Source organism: Arctopsyche grandis, chromosome 8 (assembly GCF_051622035.1).
Source record: "Arctopsyche grandis isolate Sample6627 chromosome 8, ASM5162203v2, whole genome shotgun sequence".
Taxonomy (NCBI): Eukaryota; Metazoa; Arthropoda; class Insecta; order Trichoptera; family Hydropsychidae; genus Arctopsyche; species Arctopsyche grandis.
This window is the reverse complement of record NC_135362.1, coordinates 3688014-3715606: the sequence shown is the minus strand read 5'-3', so window position 1 is coordinate 3715606 and position 27593 is coordinate 3688014. Positions and strand designations below refer to the sequence as shown.

General features: G+C 33.4%; 3 protein-coding genes across 3 annotated transcripts; 1 reads left to right on the top strand and 2 right to left on the bottom strand.

Annotated features, from left to right (window-relative positions):
• Positions 1-2516: 2516 nt before the first annotated feature.
• Positions 2517-4924, bottom strand: LOC143915796 (glutactin-like). The gene is made up of 8 exons (XM_077436612.1): positions 4868-4924; positions 3825-4031; positions 3551-3713; positions 3355-3444; positions 3183-3298; positions 2853-3101; positions 2700-2781; positions 2517-2605 (listed from the first exon to the last, which is right to left on the bottom strand). Exons 1-8 carry the CDS (start codon positions 4922-4924, stop codon positions 2517-2519), a joined length of 1053 nt encoding a protein of 350 aa, XP_077292738.1.
• On the top strand, positions 3924-9475 carry LOC143915319 (kelch-like protein 24). The gene is made up of 12 exons (XM_077435893.1): positions 3924-4063; positions 4780-4916; positions 5009-5155; positions 5229-5380; positions 5455-5627; positions 5702-5899; positions 5986-6162; positions 6235-6393; positions 7848-7996; positions 8088-8292; positions 8839-9013; positions 9122-9475. The coding sequence occupies exons 3-12, from the start codon at positions 5118-5120 to the stop codon at positions 9241-9243; spliced, it is 1548 nt and encodes a 515-aa protein (XP_077292019.1). The 5' UTR covers positions 3924-4063; positions 4780-4916; positions 5009-5117; the 3' UTR covers positions 9244-9475.
• A 4503-nt stretch (positions 9476-13978) lies between these two features.
• Positions 13979-15374, bottom strand: LOC143915795 (juvenile hormone esterase-like). Its single transcript, XM_077436611.1, has 6 exons — positions 15257-15374; positions 14999-15177; positions 14448-14618; positions 14166-14328; positions 14043-14074; positions 13979-13984 (listed from the first exon to the last, which is right to left on the bottom strand). Exons 1-6 carry the CDS (start codon positions 15372-15374, stop codon positions 13979-13981), a joined length of 669 nt encoding a protein of 222 aa, XP_077292737.1.
• Between the last annotated feature and the right edge of the window lie 12219 nt (positions 15375-27593).

The window sequence follows — 27593 nt, the reverse complement described above, 5'->3', positions numbered from 1 at the left end:
CGTCAAGTTAGTATAAACAATTCTATAGAATTTCAACGAGACCGCTCCAATGAATAGACGATCCCATGTATATACCGCACGATACCGCGTATACGACCGCCGTCTAACATGTTTTTTTTTGTATGTTTAAAACTATCTAAAAAATATATCCCACGTACAACATACCGCATCCCTCGCTGTGTGTTCGCGCCCTAAGGGAGAAATAACACAGGGAAGAACGGCACGTCGTGTGCTTAGATCCCCGCTGTGGGGGTTCTCTTGCATTACATAAAATATGGGATATACCGTTATCGATCACTGTCAAGCAATGATAAATAGATGGATAATATTTTACCGAAAACGAGAAGCTATAATTGGCTACAGACATAGATATTTAATACATAGATGGGCCCTGACGCGTGATTTTGGTCGGATATCTTCGACGCAGCGGACGTCATTTTTTTCACCACTTCGCCGTTAGTTAAAACCCCCGCACCCCTCAGTTAGTGACGACAAGATCTCCGCATATCTAACGACAAGATCTCCGCAATCGACCTTTCCTACTTAGAAGCTAACTACCTACTGAGAGAAAGTGTGCATGCGCCATATATTTTGCATGCGCCAACAGGGAGACCGGCATAAAGCGTGAGGGCGTATCTATGTATTATACATCTATGGCTACAGACTTACATATTTAATAAAAAAAAAATGTGTTTATTTTAAAAAATACGTGAAGTACATTTTTTTAAATCGAAAATATTTATAGTGTGACAGATGTGAAATGCAATTTAGCCTATATCGCATTAAATTCTCAAAGTACTACCAATAGTTTAATGCAACTGTCCATCGAGCTGTCGCAACGCGAATAGCCACCGTTACTACATAATTTACCACCGCGATTGTATCGTATCAGCTGTTCATAATAAACGAGTACTCGATATTAATAAAAGTAATTTTGTATTTTTAATGCCGTTGCACTCTCCAGTCATGATTATAATATCGAAACATATCACTATTGCAATAAAATCGGAAATATAAAATTTGAGATGAATAATACAATGCTCTATTTGAGCGCACGTAATTGGATCCGCTGTCGTTATATGCGACACTCGCTGTAACGGGATTCTGTTTTCTACGTATGTTACGTCGAACCCTGACCTTAGTTGCGAACGCAGCGCGTGCATTTAGCACACTCCCACGGGGTGTTTTCATACACCGCGGAGAAGGGGGAAAGGGGGTCAGTGTGTTGATAATTGTGGGTGGCTGGGTAGGGGGTGGCATCAGCCCACCCCGCATTCGACTGCGAGAGCGTCGGAGGGGTGGCTAGGGGGGCTTTGGGGGTGAGAAGCACGTGTTGATCATTTCATCATCGAAATATAGTGGGGAGAGGGGGGAAGGGAATATTCTAAGTTCTGTTTGTTCGCACGTGTTCACACTTAGGTCACATGGATCGAATGACGCGTTTTACGGCCAAATTTTTTCCGGTCACAATTTGAAGCTGAAACGGAAATGTCAAACCGAATGCAACTTTCTCCGTTATGTAAACAAACGGACAGCGATAATTATTATACGATTAAAAATAAACTAGTTATGTAAATTGGCAGTCGCTTCTTATTAACCCAATAATTTCGTATCAATTACAGCGTTACAATTATTACGTTACATAGCGGGCATATCGTAATAATAGCGAGTGCGTAATAATTGAAAATGCAAGTTTAGTAATTTTATTACGCATCGTACGATATGTATACGTACGTACAAATGATTTTTTTTTTCGTTCTGTCATTTTTGTTTTAAAATGTCCATATTGACTTCTAAGATGTGTATATTTCATTGAATGTGTGTCATCAGAATGTCAATTGATTATGTATCACGTAAAATGGCTCGAATTAAGATCTCAAACGGTCGTATACGTTATTTAGAATGACCGTTACAAGTAAAATATATCAATTGGTTTTGAAATAAAGTCTTAATATTAATAGTGAAATTATGATTTTTGGAAATTTTCACTGGTTGAATTTTTAGAATAAACATCAAAATTGGAGTAAATTTTTATTTTCCTATATAATGAAGGCAATAATTACAAACATTGTAAAAGATTTTATTTTATTTATATAGATGAATAAAGTTTTGAATTGTAGTAAAGTAATAATCTAAGTTACCGACAAAAAGTGACATCTATTGTAAAATATATTTATGAACAAGAAAAGCTTATACATTACGATCGATAGGAATTATGTATTAGCAAGAACATAAACCAAATGATAATAATATGGTTCGAAATTATTATTTATCAATAAATAAGTGTATTTTGTATGAATTAATAAAATATATAAAAAATATTTAGATTTATTTTAGATGAAAATAAATTAAAGCATTTCAATTATATAATTTCTATCACGCATCAAGCGTTTTGTTGAAAATGTTTACTTTATAATGTGTGAAAATATAGAAGAGCCATGTTAAAAAATTTCGAGCTTATGTAAACATTTAAACTATAACTTTATTTAAGAATATATTTAGATTAGACTACATATTTAATATTTTCTGTCATCCCCTATTAATCCAGATTCGATTGACGTTATTTTATATTCTTCATTGACTAAGTCCTGAGATATGTACGGTACTGAATTAATGTGTAAAATCATAATAAATATTTACAAATGTTGATGCAAGTTTCAAATATGGAAATAAATTAACATTATTTATGGATTTCTTACTTTTTTTAAGTATTGGCCATTCTACATTTAATAATGAAGATGTAGGCTTTCCATTAATAGCAAAGCTTGTCCACAGGTCGGTCTGAAAGTAAATTATAAGCACTTTTATTCCAATTTGTATAAAATTAATTAAATATTAATTATTATACCCACTAATAGTTTCGCTATCTTGGTGTCTTGTTTGTTCAGTGGTCTTGTGTACGGATACGGGAACAAGTAGAGTAAATCATTAGAGTGGTGTACTCCACCATCAAAAGGACATTTGGTGATATAAGTACCATCACCGAATCTGGTATGTTCCCCTCGGTAGTCAAGAGTGTAAACGTACGTTTGGTTTTCATATCTTGCGGTCATTTTTGCTTGTTTTAAAGTTGGTGACTTTAAAAGAATATTGCCTAAAATCTTTGAAATTCAATTTTATAAAATAGAACTAAGCTTTCTAAAGAAGTCCATTTATATTTAATATTTACAAAAATTTCTTACATCTGTAATACCTGGAGCCACATCTGCAATGGTAATACTTTTTTCCATAGCGAATAGTTCTTTGAAATACATATTGTTGAATGTGTCAATCAATACGTTTGTTGTATTTTGAATTCCTTTTTTAAAATATATGCGTCATTTGTTGAAATGAATGTTAAACAATATATTATACCTGAATATTCGAATAATCGATGTGTCATATTATTTCTGATGAAATAATCATCACTTACAAGATTTCTTATTTCCATCCAATCATAAATGACTAAACATGAAAAAAAATGTTAGTTTTTACAATTTCACTATTTTAAAAATACATATGTATATACACATGATATATGTATGATTATATTTATGAAATATTATTTTACATGCAGTGAAAAGTGCCCCATCATTTTTAACAACACCTGACATCATGGGCACAGTTCTGTAATTTCCTTTTTGTATCATGTTTTCTGGTGATTCCGTAAGATACTTTACCAAACCTCCTTTTTGTAAAACAGCACGACTGGGTTTTATTTGTGGATACATATTCTGGAGAAATTAATCAGTGTTATTAAATAATTAAAATTATAACGAGAGATTTGAAATAATTAAAAATTGATTTAATGTATGTGCATATGTATACACATATATTATACTAACATATTGACGATAGACAGCTGTCATGAATTCAATTAGTGATACATTTTTGAAGACATCTTCCATTTCCGAATTACTAGTCATAATTGTTGTATTCCTCAGCACACTGTACAAACTTTTGGCATAGACAGTTGGATTCGTATCAAATGCCCAGTATGCATGAGATGAACCACACTTTATTATTGCTTGTTGAAATAAGTTGGAATCAACCTAATTGATAATGAAGTTTGAACATAATTCAAGTAAGTAAATATTTCAACTAAGATATCAAGGTAAAAAAAAATTTTTCGAATAAAATGACGGTCACAAACTCAAGTGTTTGTCATGAACATAAGCTTAGTCTGGATGACTGTTAATATACAGATTAAATACCGTTAATATATCGGAGTCATTATGAAAGATGATTAACAATACACTTAAGAATTGAATTATGTAAAATTGAACATGCACAATGAACATATGTTTCATAACGTGGTTGAATTATCTATCGTAATGGTTACATAAATTCATATTTGATGTCGATTACCATAGGGCTTATCATGAAAACAAATAAATTTGTCTGAATTTCTGCAATATAGATAAAATAATTTTTTCAACTTTTCATTATCATTTTAAGATATTGATAAAAATTGGACATTGATACATACTACATATTATATAAGTTAAAGAATCTATGTATCATGGTAATGAAAGTAACCAATATAGAAAACTATCCAAATATCCCAGCGGTGCTCTGGTGTATATTTTACAGCATTGAGAATGTTGTAAAAATATTCATTAAATAACATGCTGTTTACACTAAAATTAAAATAAGATAATACTTAAAAAACTAGCCAGAAATATAATAAATGAAATAGACAATGATCACTCGATCAGTAGCTATTAGAATGGACCTGAAATTAATTGTGAACACAATTTATGAACATTTAAAATCAAACATTTTATTTTATTTTAATAGAATTCTATTAAAGGTAAACGAATGTCTACATCCTGTCAGATATTTTTTTATCACACACAAACTAAAATGTATAAATAGTGCAAAATACGACAGTTTCAACAGTAATTTTCGAGCGAACGACTTCAATATACAAGAAGGTAAACATTTTCATATACTGGTCACATTTTTTAAAACAGTCTATTTACACGTTTGACTTTCTTTCTCTTGTTCCAATTTATTTTATTTTCAGTAAACTCATAAAGGTTCCTTATTTGAAAATGGGTGACTTCGATCAGCAGACTCAAATGAAGCATGGATTTTCCCACATACAATGGATGTAAATTTTCTATGCGCAAAATATGTATAGTGATATCGAATTAATAATCAACAACAAAAGGTAATGACTTTCATCGAATTCAAAAGTATAACATTGTAAACCTGTTGATTTTAATTTATAATGCGATTTTTAGATATGCAGTTCACAAGTCAATTCTGCATATGGCGAGTGCGTTGTTTAGACGATTATTGAATGATAATATACGAGTATTGGAAATGGATTCTAAGGATATCCGAGAAATATCTGTGAGCAAAGCTATTGAATTCTTATATAAGGGGACTATTGGTGAGTAGGAACGAATTTTTAATTAATGATTTTCTTTGTACTTCAATGGATAAATTTTTTTATTTGTTTTACAGAGGAATTACAGATAGAGCAGATAGCAAACATTGTAAAATTGGCTGAGTTGTGGCAGTTAGATAAGCTAAAAGATTATTGCTATTTATTTGGTGAAAGAATATTTCGAGATAACAGTCAAGTATCACAAAGACTCGAAGATATTGATAATTATTTCATAAATAATTTTTTAGACGTACGTCGGAATCTTAACATGTCTAAATAGTGTTTTTGAAAAAATAATTTCAAATAAATGTTTTGATTTTTAAGATAACAACGGATATACGGTTTCTGAATTTGTCAGTTGAGAATGTGAAACAACTGCTTTCTTCCGATGGCTTGAAAGTGTCATCAGAAGAGCAGGTCTTCAAAGGGCTATCTCAGTGGGTTAAACATGATTGGATCAACAGGAAGAAGGATCTGTATTCACTAATGAAATGTTTAAGGTTACCACTTTGTTCTGTTTCGGTTGGTGGTTTTAATTTTGATATGTATGTATCTAATAATGAGTCGATTTCAGAGATTTGATATTTGTGTCTGTTTTGTTTTTAAAGTTTTTACTGAAAGAAGTGAGGGCCCTGTGCTGTGAATCGGTTGAAGAATGTCAATTACTGTTAGATGCCATACTTTGGCACCAATTTCCCCAAAATAGATCTTCTCTGAAATTGATGAATTCCGATATCCGAAATTTAGATAGACGAGTTTTAATTGTGGGAGGACGGTCTTCTGATGTGAGTAGAATAAGCATGTTTTTTTGCACGATTCATGTTACATATATTAAATAGTGTATTATTTTATTTAAGACACCTGGTTTGATCGAAATGTACAATCCGACTACTAATTCATGGACCAATTTCTTTAAAATTGATATAAATATCACAATGTTTTCGGCAGAGAAATTTCAAAATAATTTGATTATATTTGGTGGATGGGATACAAAAGAAAACAGGTTGAATGATAAGGTATGCAATTATACACACTTCATATGTTATAGTTATTATTGTTACACATTGAGTCAGTGGCGTCCCCCCCCCCTCCAACTTCAAAGTCATAAATTAACATAAGGAAAAATATCGAAAATAATACCTCATACTAACAAAACAACAAGATTTTTATCTTTCGATGACGGGAAAATGGCGCCGAGAAACTTTAAACAAATAAAATTTTATTGTAATTTAAGGATCAAATTGGAAATAATTTTTCATAATAAATATTAAAATTAAAATAAATCTTAAAATACGTTTAAATATTGTTTAACTTGGTTTTATTATGTATTTTATACCAAAATTTGCTAAAATCGCTTAGACGAAACCCGTTCAGCAAAATATCGCGCAAACCAAAATAGTGCGTTGACAAAATTGCGCAACGCATATACATATTAATAAATATTAACAAGAAAATAAATATAAAATCAAGTAATACAAATATTAAAAACATGTCTAATGTATAAGAAAAATCCGATAGAACACAGTAATCTGATATATAATTTCGAAAAAGACTTTATATGTATGTTTGAAAGTATTTTTGGATGGGGACTTCGAAAACAAAGCAAAGTTTCTATGACGACAATTCAATTGGTTGAATATTATATTTTTTTCGATTCAAATAAATTTTATAAAAAAACAAATGAATATTTACTATTAGATTTGCCATGTTTAAGCTGTTTATATTATATTATATTATATTACAAATGCTGAGCGAAGCCGGGTAAAACAACTAGTGATAAAATAAGAATCGTTGAATAACAAGATGGACATATTAAATATAATTATACATCCTAAATTTAAAATAATATCGAATATACATATATATATATATATATATATATATATAAATATATATATATATATATATATATATACATATACATATATATATATATATATATAAATATATATAATATCGAAAATAAATGATTTTTTATTTTATCATCATTGTGTCCAATCGGATTTTTCTTTTACACTAGACCTGTTTTTAATATTCATATTACTTGTTTTTGTATTTATTTTCTTGCTTATATATGCGTTGCGTGATTTTTTCATTATAGTCCAATATTTTAAATTCCAAATTACAAGAATGAACGAGAATGTAAATTATTACACGTTTTTTTTTAAATTTTATGTATATTAAATGTATGTAATATATATGTATTATGTGCATGATTAAAATACTTATATTCGTCTCGCGGTATAGAATATTTGAATGAAAATAATTTCACAAAAACTTATAAAATCTTATTTTTCCATTGATGTCACCCCTGGACTTGTAAAAAAAAAATCGTTGCAATTAAATTTATTTGTATTTTGACGTATTTCTCCCAAATCAATGAAAAAATTATTGTTGAATTTGCGTGAAGTTTTATTTTGAAATTACTTTAATTATACAGAAAAAAAACTTGAAAGCTTGACTTTTTCAGGTTTATTCGTTCAATTTACACACAAAACAGTTAACCGACTTAGCAGCGATGAACAAGAAAAGGTTTAATGCAACATCAGTCATTATTAACGAGAGAATCTTTGTTATCGGTGGAGATGACATGAAATCAAGAGTGGACACCATAGAAGAGTGAGTGCATTTCGTGATAGTTTTCACTAAATATATCATTTCAATATTGAATTTGGAATATGAATACAGATTTTTCTTTGTTTTGCTTCAGGTATAATATCATTGAAAACAGCTGGAAAATTGTTGCCTCCATGATTGAAAGTAGATACCGTCATGCCTCAGTAGTCTATAAGGGAAAAATTTATGTATTCGGCGGGATTTCTGACGATTACTTAAGTTCGGTTGAAGAATACGACCCAAATTCAAATCAATGGACGAAGTTAAGTCCGATGAAATGGAAAAGAAGAAACTTTACTGTAAGTTTAAACTCATATATAACTAATACAAAAAAGAACACATGATTTATTATAATGACTGACTGTCTACTGACCTGAATGTATCGAACATTTATATAAAAGTGTATCACGTATTGAACATTTATATAAAAGTGTAGACGCATTGAGCCCAGCAGTTTTGGGGGCGCGGGGAAGACAAAATATATTTATATACATATATATATATATATATGTATATATATATATATATATATATATATATATATATATATATATATATATATATATATATATATATATATATATATATATATATATATATATACGAAAATATATTATGCGAATATGTTTTGTGATCATGTGAAAATTTGACTTCGAGATTTAAATTGATCTGAATTCAGAATCGATAATTAATACCAAGTTATAATTATATAAAATTTGGTGAACACCCGTCAACCGAAAGTAACAGAATACTGTTGTTCGATTCGAAAAAATTATATTCCGATAATCATTATTTTTAACGAACTCTCTAACTAGTATCTAATTAATTTTTTTTGCGACTTTTAGGCGGTTGTTGTCAACGATTCAATCTATTGCATTGGTGGTCACAATTATATGGGCATTGTCGGTCAAGTAGAAAAATTCGATCCCAGGAGTAACAGTTGGACTGAAGTAAGCAATATGCCTGTAAAAGATTATGGATTTCAGGCAATTTATCATAACGAAAAGATAATATGTTTTGGTGAGTTTACACAAACTATAATCCATTATTTCTGGGCATCCGTTTGATATATATAATTTATATAAATTAGTTTGTGTGTAATTAGTCGATTATTGATATATTTTTCAGGGGGTATGAGAAATAGTAAAATACAGGTGTACGATCCTGCTAAAAACACGTGGCAAATAATTGGCGAATTTCCAAATCAACGAGTATTTTATGTTGCGTTAATTTTGGAAAGAAGCTTTTGAATTGGATTGAATTTCCTAACTTTCACATATATTTATGAAATTTATATTTTTATTTTTTTCAACATACTTTTATATTCACTTACACTATGATTTTTCGAACTATGTACATGTACATACATATATACCAAATGAAATTTGAAATGTATATATGTATTTATGTATAGGTATATCTATATGAAAAATTTGTCAATTATGATATTTAATAAAAGCATTAAAAAAACTGGCAAATTCCACATATTTTACATTTTGAGTGGGAACTGGGAATTGAAGTTCGATGGTCTTATACATTATAGATTTTTGATAATATTATTTTATATGATAATGTATGTACTTTGTCGATATTGTCGATGTCATCATGTTAGTAGGTCCTGCCCGCACAGTTCTTTATCAGATAGCTCTTATAACGTCTGAACTATGATAGTCTTAATGTCGTTGAGTGAAAGGCCGTGAGCGATTTGTCGCGGGGCGAAATTCTGGCCAGTGTCGTATTGGGATAACCTGTAAAGACGCTGTTATGTATGTGTATTAAAACAATTAAACAAATATACATATATCTTGTCTAAATGCATTAAAACTCATGTAAAATAGGTAACAAATCTAAATAACGCACCAAACGTTCTAGCAAAGGTTCTTCGAAACAAATGGTCCAACCAAAGGTGACTGATATATGTATATACATATGTACAGTGGCGGACTGTCGAACAGCAAAATTGGCGCATATCTGTGGCCTCTAAATTTAAGGGGCCTCCAAATCGTTCTGAGAAAAATTATAATTCGGAAATTCCTATGCATTTTTCCATAAAATATTGGAATTTATAACTACTTTTTTATGTAAAGTACAAAGCTTTGCGATAATTGCTCTCACCGTCGTCGATTGTTTGGCCTTTCTAGATAAATTTCATTGCTACAAAAGAATTCGCTAACTAATTACATAAAATGTCACTAACTAATTACATAAAAATGCCAGAATATCGGAACAACTTGAAGAACAGTCTTCTGAAAGAACTGAAGAGCAGCTCTCTGAAAGGAACGAAGACCAACCTCTTGAAAGGGCCGATAAACAGCCCTGTAGAAGAATTGATGAGCAGCTCTCTGAAAGGAACGAAGACCAACCACTGGAAAGGATCGAAAAGCAGCCCTGTAGAAGAACCGATAAGAATCCCTTTGGAAAAAATAATGAGCAGCATCCCAAAACGTCTGAAGAACAGACTCCTGAAAGGACTGAAGAACAGTTTTCTGAAAAAGAAAATGAGGAAGAAAGCAAAGGTGAAAATGATACTGTAATGGCTCCTAATGATTATCCTATGGATTTAGCATTGTGGTCAGAGCATATGTACATATATCTGAAAAAATGATCCATTTTTTTTAATAAATAAACCGTGCCATACTGGAGACGTAAAAACAAATTCGGGTGTGACCAACCCATGACTTTATCTATGTATTTGAGGAATATAAGAAGGTTACAAAACAAAATTCGATATTGAACCGTATAGACAGATTATGAAATACTTATAACTATGAATGACAGCATTTTCGATACAAATTGAGCGCAAATGAATGGAAACTTGAAAACACAAGACAAAAGTTCTACTTCCGGTTGTCAGATTTTGTTCAAATTTTTTTTATTACTTAAAATTACTATCAGTATTATACTCATGGAATATAAATAAAATAATTTAAAAGGTCAAAAAAAAAAAGAAATATTGTTTTAAAAAAAATAGTACTTCCGGTTAACGAATTCTGACCAAAACCTTATCAGCTCTAAGTTAGTACATAAATAATAGAACTATAAATTTTCAGCTTGATACGTCGAGGGGTGTGGACAGAGTAGTGGGCACAACATTTTTGACCTTTCAAAGAGGAAAAAATCCCACTTCCGGTTAATAAAATGTAGTGATTTTTTTATTGTCATCACATTATGCTTGAATTTTTTCGTGAAGATCACACATGTTTAAGTGGTCGAAAAAAATAGTGGAAGAAAAATCGAACAAGAGTAAACTGCCACTTATGGTTGACGGATACTTACCAAATTTTAGAAATCACTTTTTATTAAGCTTTAACTTCTAGATATGAAATTTCAGTTGAATAAACTAAACAGTTTCTGAGAAAAACATAAAAAACCTCGATTCTCTAGAGTAAAAGTACTTCTTCCGGTTTAGATAAAAATATTTAAAATATATAAGATTATAAGTATTATTATTTCTATTACATGTAAAAAAACTTCAGTCCGATTCAGTCAGCGGCTTGGGAGATAATTTAATTCAAAAACTTAAAAAAAGAGGACACCTATAAGGGGAGGTACCATTTCCGGTCAACCTAAAAATTGAACCGAACCGAAAACCGGAACTGAACCGATATATGTACATATGTATTTTTTATACATACATTATATTTACCGAACTGGAACGAAAAAAATAACGGTTTGGGTTCCTGCATATATGTATATGTACAACTATTGTATTGTAGTGTATTGTAACATCTATAGATTTCTGTGCAATATATAACATATAATACAATAAAAAGTTACTTTTGCCATTAAAATAGGAAAATTTTGGATTTTTAAACATTTTGTCGCTTGAACATTATTTCCGTGGATATTTTGTCGCGTGAACACTTTGTCGCGGGTACATTTTGTCGCGTGAACATTTTGTCGCGGGTACATTTTGTCAGTGCACTAGTTTTCGGGTACATTTTGTCATTGAACCTTTTGGACTTACACCAATTGTCGTGTAACCAACCGGAACTGAATATATTGATAAGTTATAAGTAAGTACATATGACGGGCTGAAAACCAGATGGTACAAGTGACATTTTAAAAAAATGCTAGTTTAAGTGCTAAAATAATAGCATTTCATATACATATGCTATTTATTATTTTAGCACATAAACCAGATTTTTTTTAAAAATGTCACTTGTACCAGTCTGGTTTTCAGCCCGTCGTATGTCAATTCGAAATATATTTAATCAAATCATATTTTTTCCAAAGTAATATCATTACAATACTCTAATATATAATTAATGGGATACATGCAGGGCTTTTTTGGTCCTCAAGACAAATGCATCTCTGGACTCCGGAGAAACGTATGCAGTTAGATACAGCGTTTCACACCGGGTGATTTCTTAGTCGCTCACATTTTCATATGTACAATTGGTCTGGTCGGTGTAGCCCAGAGCTATGTTCTGGGACATGTGTAATGAAATTAAATATTTATAATATAATACTGATTCTTCATAAGGTATAAAATTTCGACTGTTAAAATATCGATCAAAATGTATAAAAATAGCATTAATTTATTTATAAGTTATATGAGATCATCGAAACATATGTATTTAGTCATATTATACATAATAATATGTAAATTAAACTAAAGTAAACATCCTTATTCAGCTGTCACTTTGACACTTGGTTATAATATAACCAGTCCAGTTCACGCATTCGGCAAAGAATTTCACGGATTCGGTGTAACATATAGATGAATAGCAATTAAAAGTTTTGAATTGTAAAGTAATAATCTGAGCTACCCACTAAAAGTGACATCTATTGTTAAATATATTTATGAACAGGAAAAGCTTATAAATTACGATCGATAGGAATTATGTATTAGCAAGTACATAAACCAAGTGATTATTATTTATCAATTTATCAAGTATGAATTAATAAAATATTATATAAAAAATATGTAAATTTATTTTAGATGAAAATAAACAATTATAGCATTTCAATTATGTAATTTCTATCACGCATCAATCAAGCGTTTTATTGAAAATGTTTACTTTATAATGTGTAAAAATATAGAAGAGCCATGTAAAAAATTTTCGAGCTTATGTAAACATTTAAACTATAACTTTATTTTAGAATATATTTAGATAAGACTACATATTTAATATTTTCTGTCATCCCCTATTAATCCAGATTCGATTAACGTTATTTTATATTCTTCATTGACAAAGTCCTGAGATATGTACGGTACTGAATTAATGTGTAAAATCATAATAAATATTTACAAATGTTGATGCAAGTTTCAAATATGGAAATAAATTAACATTATATGTGGATTTCTTACTTTTTTTAAGTATTGGCCATTCTACATTCAATAATGAAGATGTAGGCTTTCCATTAATAGCAAAGCTTGTCCACAGGTCGCTCTGAAAGTAAATTATAAGCACCTTTATTCTAATTTGTATAAAATTAATTGAATATTCATTATTTTACCCACTAATAGTTTCGCTATCTTGGTGTCTTGTTTGTTCAGTGGACTTGTGTACGGATATGGGAACAAGTAGAGTAAATCATCAGAATGGTTTACTCCACCATCGAACGAACGGATATTTGGTGGTATCAGCTCCATCACCGAATGTGGTATGTTCCCCTTGGTATTCAAAAGTGTAAACGTATGTTTGGTTCTCATATCTTGCGTTAATTTTTGCTTGTTTCAAAGTTGGTGACTTTAAAAGAATATTGCCTAAAATCTTTGAAATCAATTTTATAAAATAGAACTAAGCTTACTAAAGAAGTCGATTTACATTTAATATCTATAAAATTTTCTTACATCTGTATTACCCGGAGCCACATCTGCAAAGGTAATACTTTCTTCCATAGCGAATAGTTCTTTGAAATACATATTGTTGAATGTGTCAAAAAATATATTTTTTTGTATCTTGAATTCCTTTTTTAAAATATATGCGTCATAAGTTATTTATGAAACAATTATTGAAATGAATGTTAAACAATATATTATACCTGAATATTCGAATAATCGATGTGTCATATTATTTTTGATGAAATAATCATCACTTACAAAATTTCTTATTTCCATCCAATCATAAATGACTAAATATGAAAAAAAAAATGTTAATTTTTACAATTTCACTACATATACACATGATATATCTTTGATTATATTTATGAAACATTTTTTTACTTGCAGTGAAAAGTGCCCCATCATTTTTAACAACACCTGCCATCATTGGCACAGTTCTGTAATTTCCTTTTTGTATCATGTTTTCTGGTAATTCCGTTAGATACTTTACCAAACCTGCTTTTTGTAAAACAGCACGACTGGGTTTTATTTCTGGATACATTTCCTGGAGAATTTAATCAGTGTTATTAAATATTTAAAATTATAACGAGAGATTTGAAATAATTAAAAATTGATTGAATGATTTAATGTATGTGCATATGTATACACATATATTATACTAACATATTGACGATAGACAGCTGTCATGAATTCAATTAGTGATACATTTTTGAAGACATCTTCCATTTCCGAATTAATAGTCATAATTGTTGTATTCCTCAGCACACTGTATAAACTTTTGGCATAGACAGTTGGATTCGTATCAAATGCCCAGTATGCATGAGATGAACCACACTTTATTATTGCTTGTTAAAATAAGTTGGAATCAACCTAATTGATAATAAAGTTTGAACTTAATTCACGTAAGTAAATATTTCAAAGAAGATATCAAGGTAAAAAAATTTTTTTTTGAATAAAATGACGGTCACAAACTCAAAAAGAATACGAAATAATTTAAATAAAGTGTTTGTCATGCACATTAGCTTAGTCTGGATGACCTTTAATATACAGATTAAATACCGTTAATATATAAGAGTCATTGTGAAAGATGATTAACAATATACTTAAGAATTGAATTATGTAAAATTGAACATGCACACTGTACATATATGTACATATTGCTGTTGAATTATCTATCGTAATGGTTACATAAATTCATATTTGATGTCGATTACCATAGGGCTTATCAAGTGTAGGGAGACTGAACAACCACCGGCGCTCTGACCAAATATAGTGACTCTGGTATTGTCTCCTCCAAAGTGTCGAATATACTTATGGACCCATTTTAAACCCAGAACTGGATCCATTAATCCAACGTTACCAGAAATGCCATCAGTATCAAGACTCATAAACCCTTTAGGGAATTATTTAAAGTTGGTATATTGATAATTATATTTATAGAATCATGTTATTTATTGATTGATTAAAATTACCCAATGGACCTAAACGATATTGAACAACTACCAATAGTACACCATGTTCCAATAAATAAGAAGGTGGATAAAGCCGAGCACTCCCCATTAAAAATGCACCACCATGAAAGTATACCATTACTATTATTGTCTACTATTGTACCGGTACCAAAGGTTACTGGCACACATAAAGCCAGTGAAATGAGGCCCATCAATATGTTACCAATTGTTGAGAAGATGCTGGAGGAAATCATTATGATTCAATTGAAAGAGTTCATTAGTATAAATGATTGTTTGGTTGTGGAACAGTCTGGATTTAGAGTGAAACATTCAACAGAAACCGCTATCCAATTGGTGGTTTCTGATTGGATGGAGGCGATGGATGAATCTAGCATGGTTGTTGGGGCAGTTTTTCTAGATTTTAAGCGAGCGTTCGAGACAGTAGATAGGAATATTTTATTACAAAAATGATATAAGTTAGGAATAAATGGTATAGTATTAAAGTGGCTTCAATCATACTTAAATAATAGACGGCAAATAGTAAAAATTGATAAGGTGTTATCCTCTGAATTTGTAACATCTCATGGAGTGCCGCAAGGGTCCAAATTGGGACCCTTATTATTTATATTATATATAAACGATATTGTTAAGGTAATTAAGACGTGTAAAATACATTTGTTTGCAAATGATACATTGATATATATATAATTGGAAAGAATGTTGATGTAATGTCTGTGATTTTAAATATAGAATTAAATTATGTGAATGACTGGTTGTGTGAAAATAAATTAAAGTTGAATGTGAATTGATGATAAGTTAATTGAAAAAGTTGAAAATATAAAATACCTAGGAGTATACATAGACTCAGGACTAAATTTTAAAATGCACGCTGACTATATAATAAAAAAAATGGCTAGAAAAGTTGGTATATTATGTAGATTAAGAAATATTTTAAGTAAAAAAAGTAAAATTTTAGTGTTTAATTCAATTGTCTTGCCACATGTGGTTTATTGTGCCACTGTGCTTAATTTGTTTAGTGGCCAAGATTTAGAAAAAATGCAAAAATACAGAATAAAGCTATGAGAGGTATTTAGAATATGAGTAGATTTAAGAGTATTGGAAGTATGTTAGATGAATTAGTCTAAATATTAGTACATTGTCTTTTGTTTATAAGTTAGATCATAAGTTATTACCTAAGTATTTTGATGATTATATAATAAGGAATAGAGATAAACATAGTTTTTATACTAGAAATAAGGACAAACTAGTTGTAAGTAGAGTAAGAAAGAATAAGACGGCTGGGGGTGTTTTTCACAGGGGTGTGCTCATGTATAATGCCCTCCCTGAGTGCATCAGGTCTGCTAAAAACATGGATGCATTCCTGCGAGGTGCGAAGAGACACCTCTGTGAGGGACAGTACATATAAGTTAATTATAAATTTTAGAGTTAAGTATAATAATTAAGATGTATTTTTAATTTAGCTTGATAGCTAAAATATATATAAATAAATAAATAAATAAATTACTGGCAACAATTTCTTGTGTTTATCTGGAATCTAATTTTAATGTTCTATTATTAAGATATCTACATTAACAGTTAAATTCATTTCAAATGTGATTGAATTTACAATTGGTGTATTTATTTATTTTATTTTATTTTATTTTATTAATTGAAAAATCAACAGACAGGATGTACAGAGATAGGTATAAAAAACACAAAAAGTAAATAAATAATATATGTAACACCCGAGTCCAATAATAGATTTTTACAAAAATGAAAAAGATAAATATAATATATAAATTCAACAATATAAATTCAACAATAAACAGTCTTCCGGATCTACGCCAGGTGGTGTGTTTATACTTATCGGCAAGTTTCTCAGGTGAGGACATTCTACACCTTCAGTTGTGGCATCATATGTATACTCCTTGCCAAGGACCAGTAGGTTCTGGTGGCTGAAATATATTAAAAAATACATTTACGAGTTGAAATACATACACTTGCAAAATTAAAACTTAAAAATACCATAAATCTTCGACTTCCAGAAGTGGTTTGTCCAAATTTGATGTCAAAAAATTGATAAATAGATCGATTGGTCCAAGCCGAGGTAGTGGTTGACCCTTCAATTTCTCCTAGCTCAGGTATGGTTAGTCGAATTTCACACACCAAACGGGGTATCATCAGATATAGCAAAATTAAGAGCAACTTCATGTTCAAAGAGTACTGTTCTCGATAGAAGACTAAAATCGAATGAAGTCACGGTATCTTGAACTGTGGAATGGTGCTTTGTATTAAAGATCAAGTGGTTATTTGTTACATGTAATTTATTATGAAGATGATTTATATACAACGTGTGGATCAATTAATTGAGAAATTAGACATTGCAGAGAATACAGACATCAATATCTATTTTTACTTTATTGATGTATGTAGTAACAAAAGATGAAGTTATGTGATCACGAGAAAATTCGAACTCGAGATTTTGAAATTATAAATTTTATGCTCTAATATTTTAAAAATATTTTTTAAGACATGTTTATGTTGTCAACACTGTACTGGCTACTCAATGGTAGAGAACTATATGGGGGGGAGCAAGATAGCAAATATGAATTAACTTGATTGTAGAAAGTTGTGTAAGGCAGGGAAGGTTGACCGTATCCCAGCCTAACGAAACATATGTTGTGTAGTTTGTAAGATGATCGTTTATTTTTGTTCAATTGTTACAATGGTTATTGTATGTACGAAGAGGTTGAGCTTCGGAGAAGTGAGCTGGTTGAACTCCAGAGGTTCACTCTGGTGTTGGGAGCTGGTGCGTCGCTTTATATACGTTCTGGCTTGAAGCGTGCCGTGTGCAGATGCTTTGTCTTCGTTTCCAGGACAAGTGTTGACCTGTTTTCGAGGCACGTGTCTTCGTTACACGTGTGGTTTATGGCTATGGGGTCAGCGCCAGGACGTCGTTCGTTTGAGAATGGGGTCGTGTGCCACGCGTAAGTGACTTTTCAGACATGTGTTACGGTTGCCTGATGACATCACTGTTGGGTTTCGTTCGTTTTACGATCGAGCGATGAACTCTTTCTTCTGGAATGGTCGAAGGGGACGTTGCCCTTGAGCTATGCATGTTTGTACAGGAGCGACGATGATTGGTGTGAAATTTATGAAATCACAGGTTTTGATTCGTAATAGCACAAGTCGTGCTATATTCTTACAAAGTCTATAAATACATTTTTGTATTGTGGTACTGTGCTACTTAAACGAGATGTATAATTCCATCTCGTAGGTGTTACAGAAGGAAGTCTTCTATGTAGCTACAAACTCTTGTAAAGCATATATTCATTTAGGAGATTTCGAAAAGAATGCATACAATCCATTTAAAGTTTGAAATAATGATTTGCACTCTTCTATATTGGAAAGTACTTGTTGTAATTTTTAATTCTAAGCATAAGCATATCAATATGTAAAAATAGCCAATGGACAAGCTTCGAGTACTTTGGATTGCCACTCATTAGGTCCATCGATTTATCTTTAGTTTGAAATTCTTCAACTATATTTACAGGGTTTGGTGCAAACGATCGACAAGCGCCAGACAGACTGAACCACAGATTAACTGGATGGCTGCTTTGAACGCAATTCTCGACTTCAAGAATGATAGATTGCACATCAGATGACGAGTAACCTTTCGATATGCACAGATGCAATTATTAAAATGGTAATTATTAAAATTGAGTTGGATCTTTCTGGCGAGTTTAATAAGGCAAAATTCGGAACTAAAGTATCAGAAGCACAGAAAGTATACGCACGCATAAGTTACACGTGTCGTTAATCTGTGGTTCAGTCTGTAGGAATCTCGTCGTCGTCATCGTCATCGAAACATTCGAGAATATTCCGCAACAACAAACTACATTCCCGAAACCCAGACGACATGCACCTGCAGTCATTATATTAAACTCAAGCGGAACGCCCCTACCAGTCGAGTGGAACCAAAACGGTCGAAACACGCCGCCACCATTAAACCACATCGAGCGGAACGGCGCCAATCATTCCAGAAAATTCTACGCCTCGACAAAAGTGCATTCCTCGTTCACGCATCAACAACCACATGCGCTTACGCATCAACAACCACTTCCATCAATCGTTCCAGAAAATTCTACGCCTCGACAAAAGTGCATTCCTTTCTTACGCATCAACAAACCACCACCATCGGTCAGGCGATTCCAGAAACACTATAAAAGGAGGTACAACCCAAACAACGCCAGTCGACCCACAGCAGCAAGAGTCGACCCACAGCAGCAAGCGTCGACATACAGCTCCTGACCAGCCACCACTACACTACGCGGACTTGGAAGATCAACCAGCCGGACGAGCCAGCAACACACTGCCGTATCCAGAGACCTTCCGAACATAGCCGAACAACGAGCCAGCAACACACTGCCGCATCCAGAGACCTTCTGAACATAGCTGAATGCCGAGCCAGCGACACTCTACCATATCCAGAGACCGCTGAACGACATACTTTTGCCCACAAATACCATACCTTTGTACAACCATAGGCAAACAATAAAACTTTATAAAACTAGCACAACAGTGTTTCGTTAGGCCGGGATACGGTCAACACATCGCTACCCCGCCTACATTGGTACTACCCCGACGTGACCTACGCAACCTTCTGATCATCCAACAGCGCTGTCAACACACATCGCTACCCCGCCTACATTGGTGACCCCATCTTTGAACCACGCAGCCTTCATAGCAGCCCACATCGCAGCCTTCATAGCAGCTCACATCGCAGCCTACATAGCAGCCCACAGCGCAGCCTACATAGCAGCCTACATCGCAGCCTACATAGCAGCCCACATCGCAGCCTACATAGCAGCCCACAGCGCAGCCTACATAGCAGCCTACATCGCAGCCTACATAGCAGCCCACATCGCAGCCTACATAGCAGCCCACATCGCAGCCTACATAGCAGCCTACAACGCAGTCTACAACGCAACCCTCAACGCAGACTTCAAACGCAGTCCGCTACATGTCCCCACAACTAGTGACCATGTCAAACAACTCCGCAGCTTTCGCCACAACAAGACGCAACCCGGAGACAACAACCAAATGGATCCACTACTGTTGATCCGCCAGCACCGCTCATCACACCTTCGATGATTCATCACCTCGATGAGCCCATGCAGGACGCCGCAGCCTGCACAACAACATCGTCCAGACCACCAACCTTCACTATCAACGTAGCCTAGACAGAATAAGCAACATGGTAGAAAAGAACAACTCGGACTGGTACGCAAAACGAGACCCGCTGTCGAGACAACCGACTCCAGCACAACCAACGAAGACCAGCACTCAACGCACTTCGCTAACCAACAGTCTCCACACAAATCCCGCTGTCGAGACAACTAACTCCAGCACAACCAACGAAGACCAGCACTCAACGCACTTCGTCAACCAACGTTCTTCACGCAAGATCCGCTGTCGAGACAACCAACTCCAGCACAACCAACGAAGACCAGCACTCAACGCACTTCGTCAACCAACGTTCTTCACGCAAGATCCGCTGTCGAGACAACCAACTCCAGCACAACCAACGAAGACCAGCACTCAACGCACTTCGTCAACCAACGTTCTTCACGCAAGATCCGCTGTAGAGACAACCAACTCCAGCACAACCAACGAAGACCAGCACTCAACGCACTTCGTCAACCAACGTTCTTCACGCAAGATCCGCTGTCGAGACAACCAACTCCAGCACAACCAACGAAGACCAGCACTCAACGCACTTCGTCAACCAACGTTCTTCACGCAAGACCCGCTGCCGAGACAACTAACTTCAGCACCACCAGCAAAACAGTCACGCGAATGACTCCACGCAGAACACAGCAGCCTGCACAACAGCACCATCCAAGCCATCACAAACCTTCACTACCAACGCAGCTCGCCCAAAATAAGCAACCTGGTAGAGAACAAGACTTGGACCGGCATGCAACACAAGACCCGCTGTCGAGACAACTTTCTCCAGCACAACCGGACAAACAACGACGCCATCGAGTCAACAGACTCCAACACATCAAGATTCCCACAAAATCACACACATCGCTAACACTCACCGGAGAGCCATGTAGGAATCTCGTCGTCGTCATCGTCATCGAAACATTCGAGAATATTCCGCAACAACAAACTACATTCCCGAAACCCAGACGACATGCACCTGCAGTCATTATATTAAACTCAAGCGGAACGCCCCTACCAGTCGAGTGGAACCAAAACGGTCGAAACACGCCGCCACCATTAAACCACATCGAGCGGAACGGCGCCAATCATTCCAGAAAATTCTACGCCTCGACAAAAGTGCATTACTCGTTCACGCATCAACAACCACATGCGCTTACGCATCAACAACCACTTCCATCAATCGTTCCAGAAAATTCTACGCCTCGACAAAAGTGCATTCCTTTCTTACGCATCAACAAACCACCACCATCGGTCAGGCGATTCCAGAAACACTATAAAAGGAGGTACAACCCAAACAACGCCAGTCGACCCACAGCAGCAAGAGTCGACCCACAGCAGCAAGCGTCGACATACAGCTCCTGACCAGCCACCACTACACTACGCGGACTTGGAAGATCAACCAGCCGGACGAGCCAGCAACACACTGCCGTATCCAGAGACCTTCCGAACATAGCCGAACAACGAGCCAGCAACACACTGCCGCATCCAGAGACCTTCTGAACATAGCTGAATGCCGAGCCAGCGACACTCTACCATATCCAGAGACCGCTGAACGACATACTTTTGCCCACAAATACCATACCTTTGTACAACCATAGGCAAACAATAAAACTTTATAAAACTAGCACAACAGTGTTTCGTTAGGCCGGGATACGGTCAACACATCGCTACCCCGCCTACAAGTCTATCTGGCGCTTGTCGATCGTTTGCACCGCATCGATATTTACAACAAGGTTAACAACGGCTGTTTAAACTTTAATGCTGTTTAAACAGCCAATAAACTTTATTTATTTATTTCTTTGTAGGAATCTCGTCATCGTCATCGTCATCGAAACATTTACTGCGACGCAGAATACATATCCCACGCTCAACCATTGACGTCACCCGAAGTCGAAGAACACCTGCAGCCATTAAACTAAATCGAGTGGAACGGTGCCAAACATTCTAGCAAGTTCCACCCCTACAAGTCGAGCGGAACGACACCAGTCAAAGAACACCTGCAGCCAGTAAAAACTAAATCGAGTGGAACGTCGCCAAACGTTCGAGAAACATCCACCCTAATCGACAAAAACACATTCCTCGCACACGCATAAGCACCATCTGCGACGAGTCACGTGATGCCCAAAAACAATATAAAAGGAGGTCCACCCCAAACAACTTCAGTCGACCCACAGCAACAAGCGCCGACACACAGCAGCGGACCAGCCGAACGAGCCAGCAACACACTGCCGCATCCAGAGACCTTCTGAACATAGCCGAACGCCGAGCCAGCAACACTCTACCGTATCCAGAGACCTGCTGAACACCAACGAACGAGCCAGCAACACACTGCCGTATCCAGAGACTTGCTGAACATAGCCGAATGCCGAGCCAGCAACACTCTACCATATCCAGAGACATCTGAACGACATACTTATATAAACTAATAATTATACACTTGTATACATTGTTATATCAAAATAAATACTTTATTCAAACAAACAGCAGTATTAACTACTAAAACACAGACGAACTCGTCTATAATACATGGCGGACTGGTGGTGAAGAACACCTTCACAACTAGATTAGTCACCATATATTTATTTATATATATTTTAGCTATCAAGCTAATTTCAAAATACATCTTAATTATTATACTTAACTCTAAAATTTATAATTAACTTATATGTACTGTCCCTCACAGAGGTGTCTCTTCGCACCTCGCAGGAATGCATCCATGTTTTTAGCAGACCTGATGCACTCAGGGAGGGCATTATATATGTGCACACCCCTGTGAAAAACACCCCCAGCCGTCTTATTCTTTCTTACTCTACTTACAACTAGTTTGTCCTTATTTCTAGTATAAAAACTATGTTTATCTCTATTCCTTATTATATAATCATCAAAATACTTAGGTAATAACTTATGATCTAACTTATAAACAAAAGACAATGTACTAATATTTAGACTAATTCTAATACTCATCCATCCTAATTCATCTAACATATGTACTTCCAATACTCTTAAATCTACTCATATTCAAAATACCTCTCATAGCTTTATTCTGTATTTTTTGCATTTTTTCTAAATCTTGGCCACTAAACAAATTAAGCACAGTGGCACAATAAACCACACGTGGCAAGACAATTGAATTAAACACTAAAATTTTACTTTTTTTACTTAAAATATTTCTTAATCTACATAATATACCAACTTTTCTAGCCATTTTTTTTATTATATAGTCAGCGTGCATTTTAAAATTTAGTCCTGAGTCTATGTATACTCCTAGGTATTTTATATTTTCAACTTTTTCAATTAACTTATCATCAATTCTAATTTCATTCAATATATTTTTATTTTTACCATTCAACCACATCATTTTTGTTTTATTCACATTCAACTTTAATTTATTTTCACACAACCAGTCATTCACATAATTTAATTCTATATTTAAAATCTCAGACATTACATCAACATTCTTTCCAATTATATATATCAATGTATCATCTGCAAAAAAATGTATTTTACACATCTTAATTACCTTAACAATATCGTTTATATATAATATAAATAATAAGGGTCCCAATTTGGACCCTTGCGGCACTGCATGAGGTGTTACAAATTCAGAGGATAACACCTTATCAATTTTTACTATTTGCCGTCTATTATTTAAGTATGATTGAAGCCACTTTAATACTATACCATTTATTCCTAACTTATATAATTTTTGTAATAAAATATTCCTATCTACTGTCTCAAACGCTCGTTTAAAATCTAGAAAAACTGCTCCAACAACCATGCTAGATTCATCCATCGCCTCCATCCAATCAGAAACCACCAATTGGATAGCGGTTTCTGTTGAATGTTTCACTCTAAATCCAGACTGTTCCACAACCAAACAATCATTTATACTAATGAACTCTTTCAATTGAATCATAACGATTTCCTCCAGCATCTTCTCAACAATTGGTAACATATTGATGGGCCTCATTTCACTGACTTTATGTGTACCAGTAACCTTTGGTACCGGTACAATAGTAGACACCTTCCATGCATCCGGGACGGATCCCACTTCTAACGATTTATTTATTAATTTCAGTAACTGAGGTCCAACCATGTCCCAAGTGTTGATTAAAATATCTAGAGTCAATCCATCCATACTAGAAACTGATTTCATGCCCTTCAATACATAATTTAATCCCCCCCATTTCCACTAATTTAAACCTTTCAAACTTATTTAGACCCATATTAGTATCATCATTCACACTATTATGCCTTGTTTGTATTGAATTAACTATATCATTCACACTATTGATGTAAAACTCATTCAATCTTTCAACCATATCCTCTTTATCATTATATACTACCCCCTCGACTTCCAATTCATTCAAAGAAAGATTTTTTCCCCCGGAAATCAAAGTTTTAATTATTCGCCACATTTTTGTGGGATCTTTTTTTGCACCATCAATATTTCTTTCATGCCAATCCCTCTTCGCATTACGCAAAACATTCACACATTTATTCCTCTTTCTTTTATACTCTAACCAAGCCTTTTCTAATTGGATTCCATCCATAGCCTTAATAATCTTATATCTTTTATAACTAACATTCTTATCAACTTAGCTTTCCTTTACTTCCTTGGTAAACCAAGGTTTCAGCTTATGCTTATGCATGATTCTTGTGGTTTTTACGCATTTACTTTTAGAATATGTTATATTACGATACATTATCTCCCACATTTCATTCACACTATCACCATTCTTTCCCCATACACACTCCTTCAACAATTCATTCATCAATTGATAATCAATGTTTTCTCTTTCAGTCACCTGCATACTTTTAAGTCCTCCGTTACTAAACCGCTGTCCCAAAAACATGTTGACAATAGAATGGTCTCCTATTTTCGGTACATCTTTCACCTCACACCGCAAATCCATTATATTTGTTATAACCAAATCAATGAGAGAGCTTGATAAATTATTCTCTCTCGTTGCTTCCGTCACTTTTTGTTTAAAACCCAATTCATTTACCCAATTTCTCAACTTTTTTACATAAAATTCTTCTGTCTGTAACCAATTAAAATTCCAGTCCCCAAACATAATTATATTTTTACTCACATCTATACTTCTTTCACTCAATTCTTTTAAAAATTTAAGAAATCTTCCACTTCTACCATTCGGAGAGCGGTAAATTACTAGCAAAAACACAGTCACTCCATTCACAAGCACATCCACACCAATTGTCCAAAACTCACCATCAACCTTATTAACTATTACATTACCGTAACTTAAATCATCCCTTAAATACAATAGTACCCCACCCGTATGTCTAGAATTAGAGTCACACCTCAAAACACAATATCCATCCATATTCAGCTCAAAATCTTCAAAATCACTAGTTACATGCGTTTCACTTAAACCTATAAATAATGGTTTTTGACTTACAGTTAAACTCCAAACCTCATCATTGTGAGCAAAAAAACTTTGTACATTTATACCGATACCTTTTGGTGGTTGCTATATATTATTATACTTAATTCTATTTCTCATTAATTCTATATTTCTTTTATATACACTGCACTTAGTGTCCAACGGTCCGTGATTCATGTTCAAATTTAATTTTAATTTATTATTACTCTTAAAGCAATTAATATATTTTATTATTTTATTGTTACATCCTTCGCATTTGTGCCCTTCTTCTCCACATTTCACACAGGTCACCTTGTTTCTACAATCCACCGCTTTGTGATTAAATCCGTAACAATTTAGACATCTTAGAATATGAATTTCTTCAAAAACCCTACATCTATCCCAATTTATATTTATTTTTCCATCTTCAATTAATCTTTCAAATGTATTGCAATCTACTTCCACTATCGCATTATATTTATTATTTTTTATACTTCTCCATATTTTTAACACTTGATTTTGATTCATCAAACACTCAGCCAATTGTTCACTTGTAAGTTCCTCCGACATATCTACAATTTTAATTTTGGGATGAACTTCTCGTGATTTTCGCCTTCATAGACAAAACGTAAAAGTGTCGAGGGATGTGATTTCGTCATTATTATATCTGAAGTTTTGTCAAGAATAATTGCAACAAAACTTGCTGAGTTCACTTATTTTTTAATATGATTTTTGATAACATCAGCAACTGCTTCAATCGTGCTATTTTGTATGAAATGAGCATCTAAAATATGATCGTATTCCCAAAGTGCATTTAAAAATTCAAAAAGAGTGATCTATTATTGAGAAATAATGTGATATAATAGAAAGCTTGTAGAAATAATAGAGCGAAGCTTAACGAAACAAGCTGAAAATTTGTAAACCGGAAGTAGCAAATTTTTTTAAAACAAAATGTATTTCATTATTTAATTTTGATGTTTTAAATTATTACATGTGGAGACCATTACTATACAATAAGTACTTATATGATGAAAATAGACGTGTACAACGGTTGGACAAATATTTCACAATAATTGAAGTTTTTACATGTAAAATAATGATAATTTTTCCAAATTATGTTAACACATTAAATATGAATTTATTTTAGAATAAATAATTGTATGTATGTAGGTAAATAAAAATTCAATTTAGTTGAAAATAAATTATTTATTATTGCATTTCACGTTCAATATTTTCTGTCATCCCTTATTAATCCAGATTCAATTGACGTTATTTTATATTCTTCATTGACAAAGTCCTGAGATATGTACGGTATTGAATTAATGTGAAGATATGGTCCATTTCTACCTACAATCATAATAAATATTTGCAAATGTTGATGAATGTAAGTTTCAAATATGGAAATAAATTTACATTATTTATGGATTTCTTACTTTTTTCAAGTACTGGCCATTCTACATTCAATAATGAAGATGTAGGTTTACCATTAATAGCAAAGCTTGTCCACAGGTCGGTCTGAAAGTTATTATAAGCACTTCTATACTGATTTGTATGAAATTAATTGAAGATATAATTATTATACCCACTACTAGTTTCGCTATCTTGGTGTCTTGTTTGTTCAGTGGACTTGTGTACGGATATGGGAACAAGTAGAGTAAATCATCAGAATGGTGTACTCCACCATCAAACGGACATTTGGTGATATAAGTACCATCACCAAATAGAACAATTTTATAAAA

Coding starts and splice junctions, on each gene's coding strand:
- LOC143915795 (XM_077436611.1), bottom strand. CDS start 15,374: ATGGTATACTTTCATGGTGGTGCATTTTTAATGGGGAGTGCTCGGCTT. Junction 14,619..14,998: donor TACACTTGATAAGCCCTATG/GTAATCGACATC, acceptor GCAATAATAAAG/TGTGGTTCATCTCATGCATA. Junction 14,075..14,165: donor TGGGGCACTTTTCACTGCAA/GTAAAAAAATGT, acceptor TTTCATATTTAG/TCATTTATGATTGGATGGAA.
- LOC143915319 (XM_077435893.1), top strand. CDS start 5,118: ATGTATAGTGATATCGAATTAATAATCAACAACAAAAG. Junction 5,628..5,701: donor TCATAAATAATTTTTTAGAC/GTACGTCGGAAT, acceptor TTGATTTTTAAG/ATAACAACGGATATACGGTT. Junction 7,997..8,087: donor AGAGTGGACACCATAGAAGA/GTGAGTGCATTT, acceptor GTTTTGCTTCAG/GTATAATATCATTGAAAACA.
- LOC143915796 (XM_077436612.1), bottom strand. CDS start 4,924: ATGTTTACCTTCTTGTATATTGAAGTCGTTCGCTCGAAAATTACTGTT. Junction 3,299..3,354: donor TCGATTATTCGAATATTCAG/GTATAATATATT, acceptor ATTTTAAAAAAG/GAATTCAAAATACAACAAAC. Junction 2,782..2,852: donor CCAAGATAGCGAAACTATTA/GTGGGTATAATA, acceptor ATTTACTTTCAG/ACCGACCTGTGGACAAGCTT.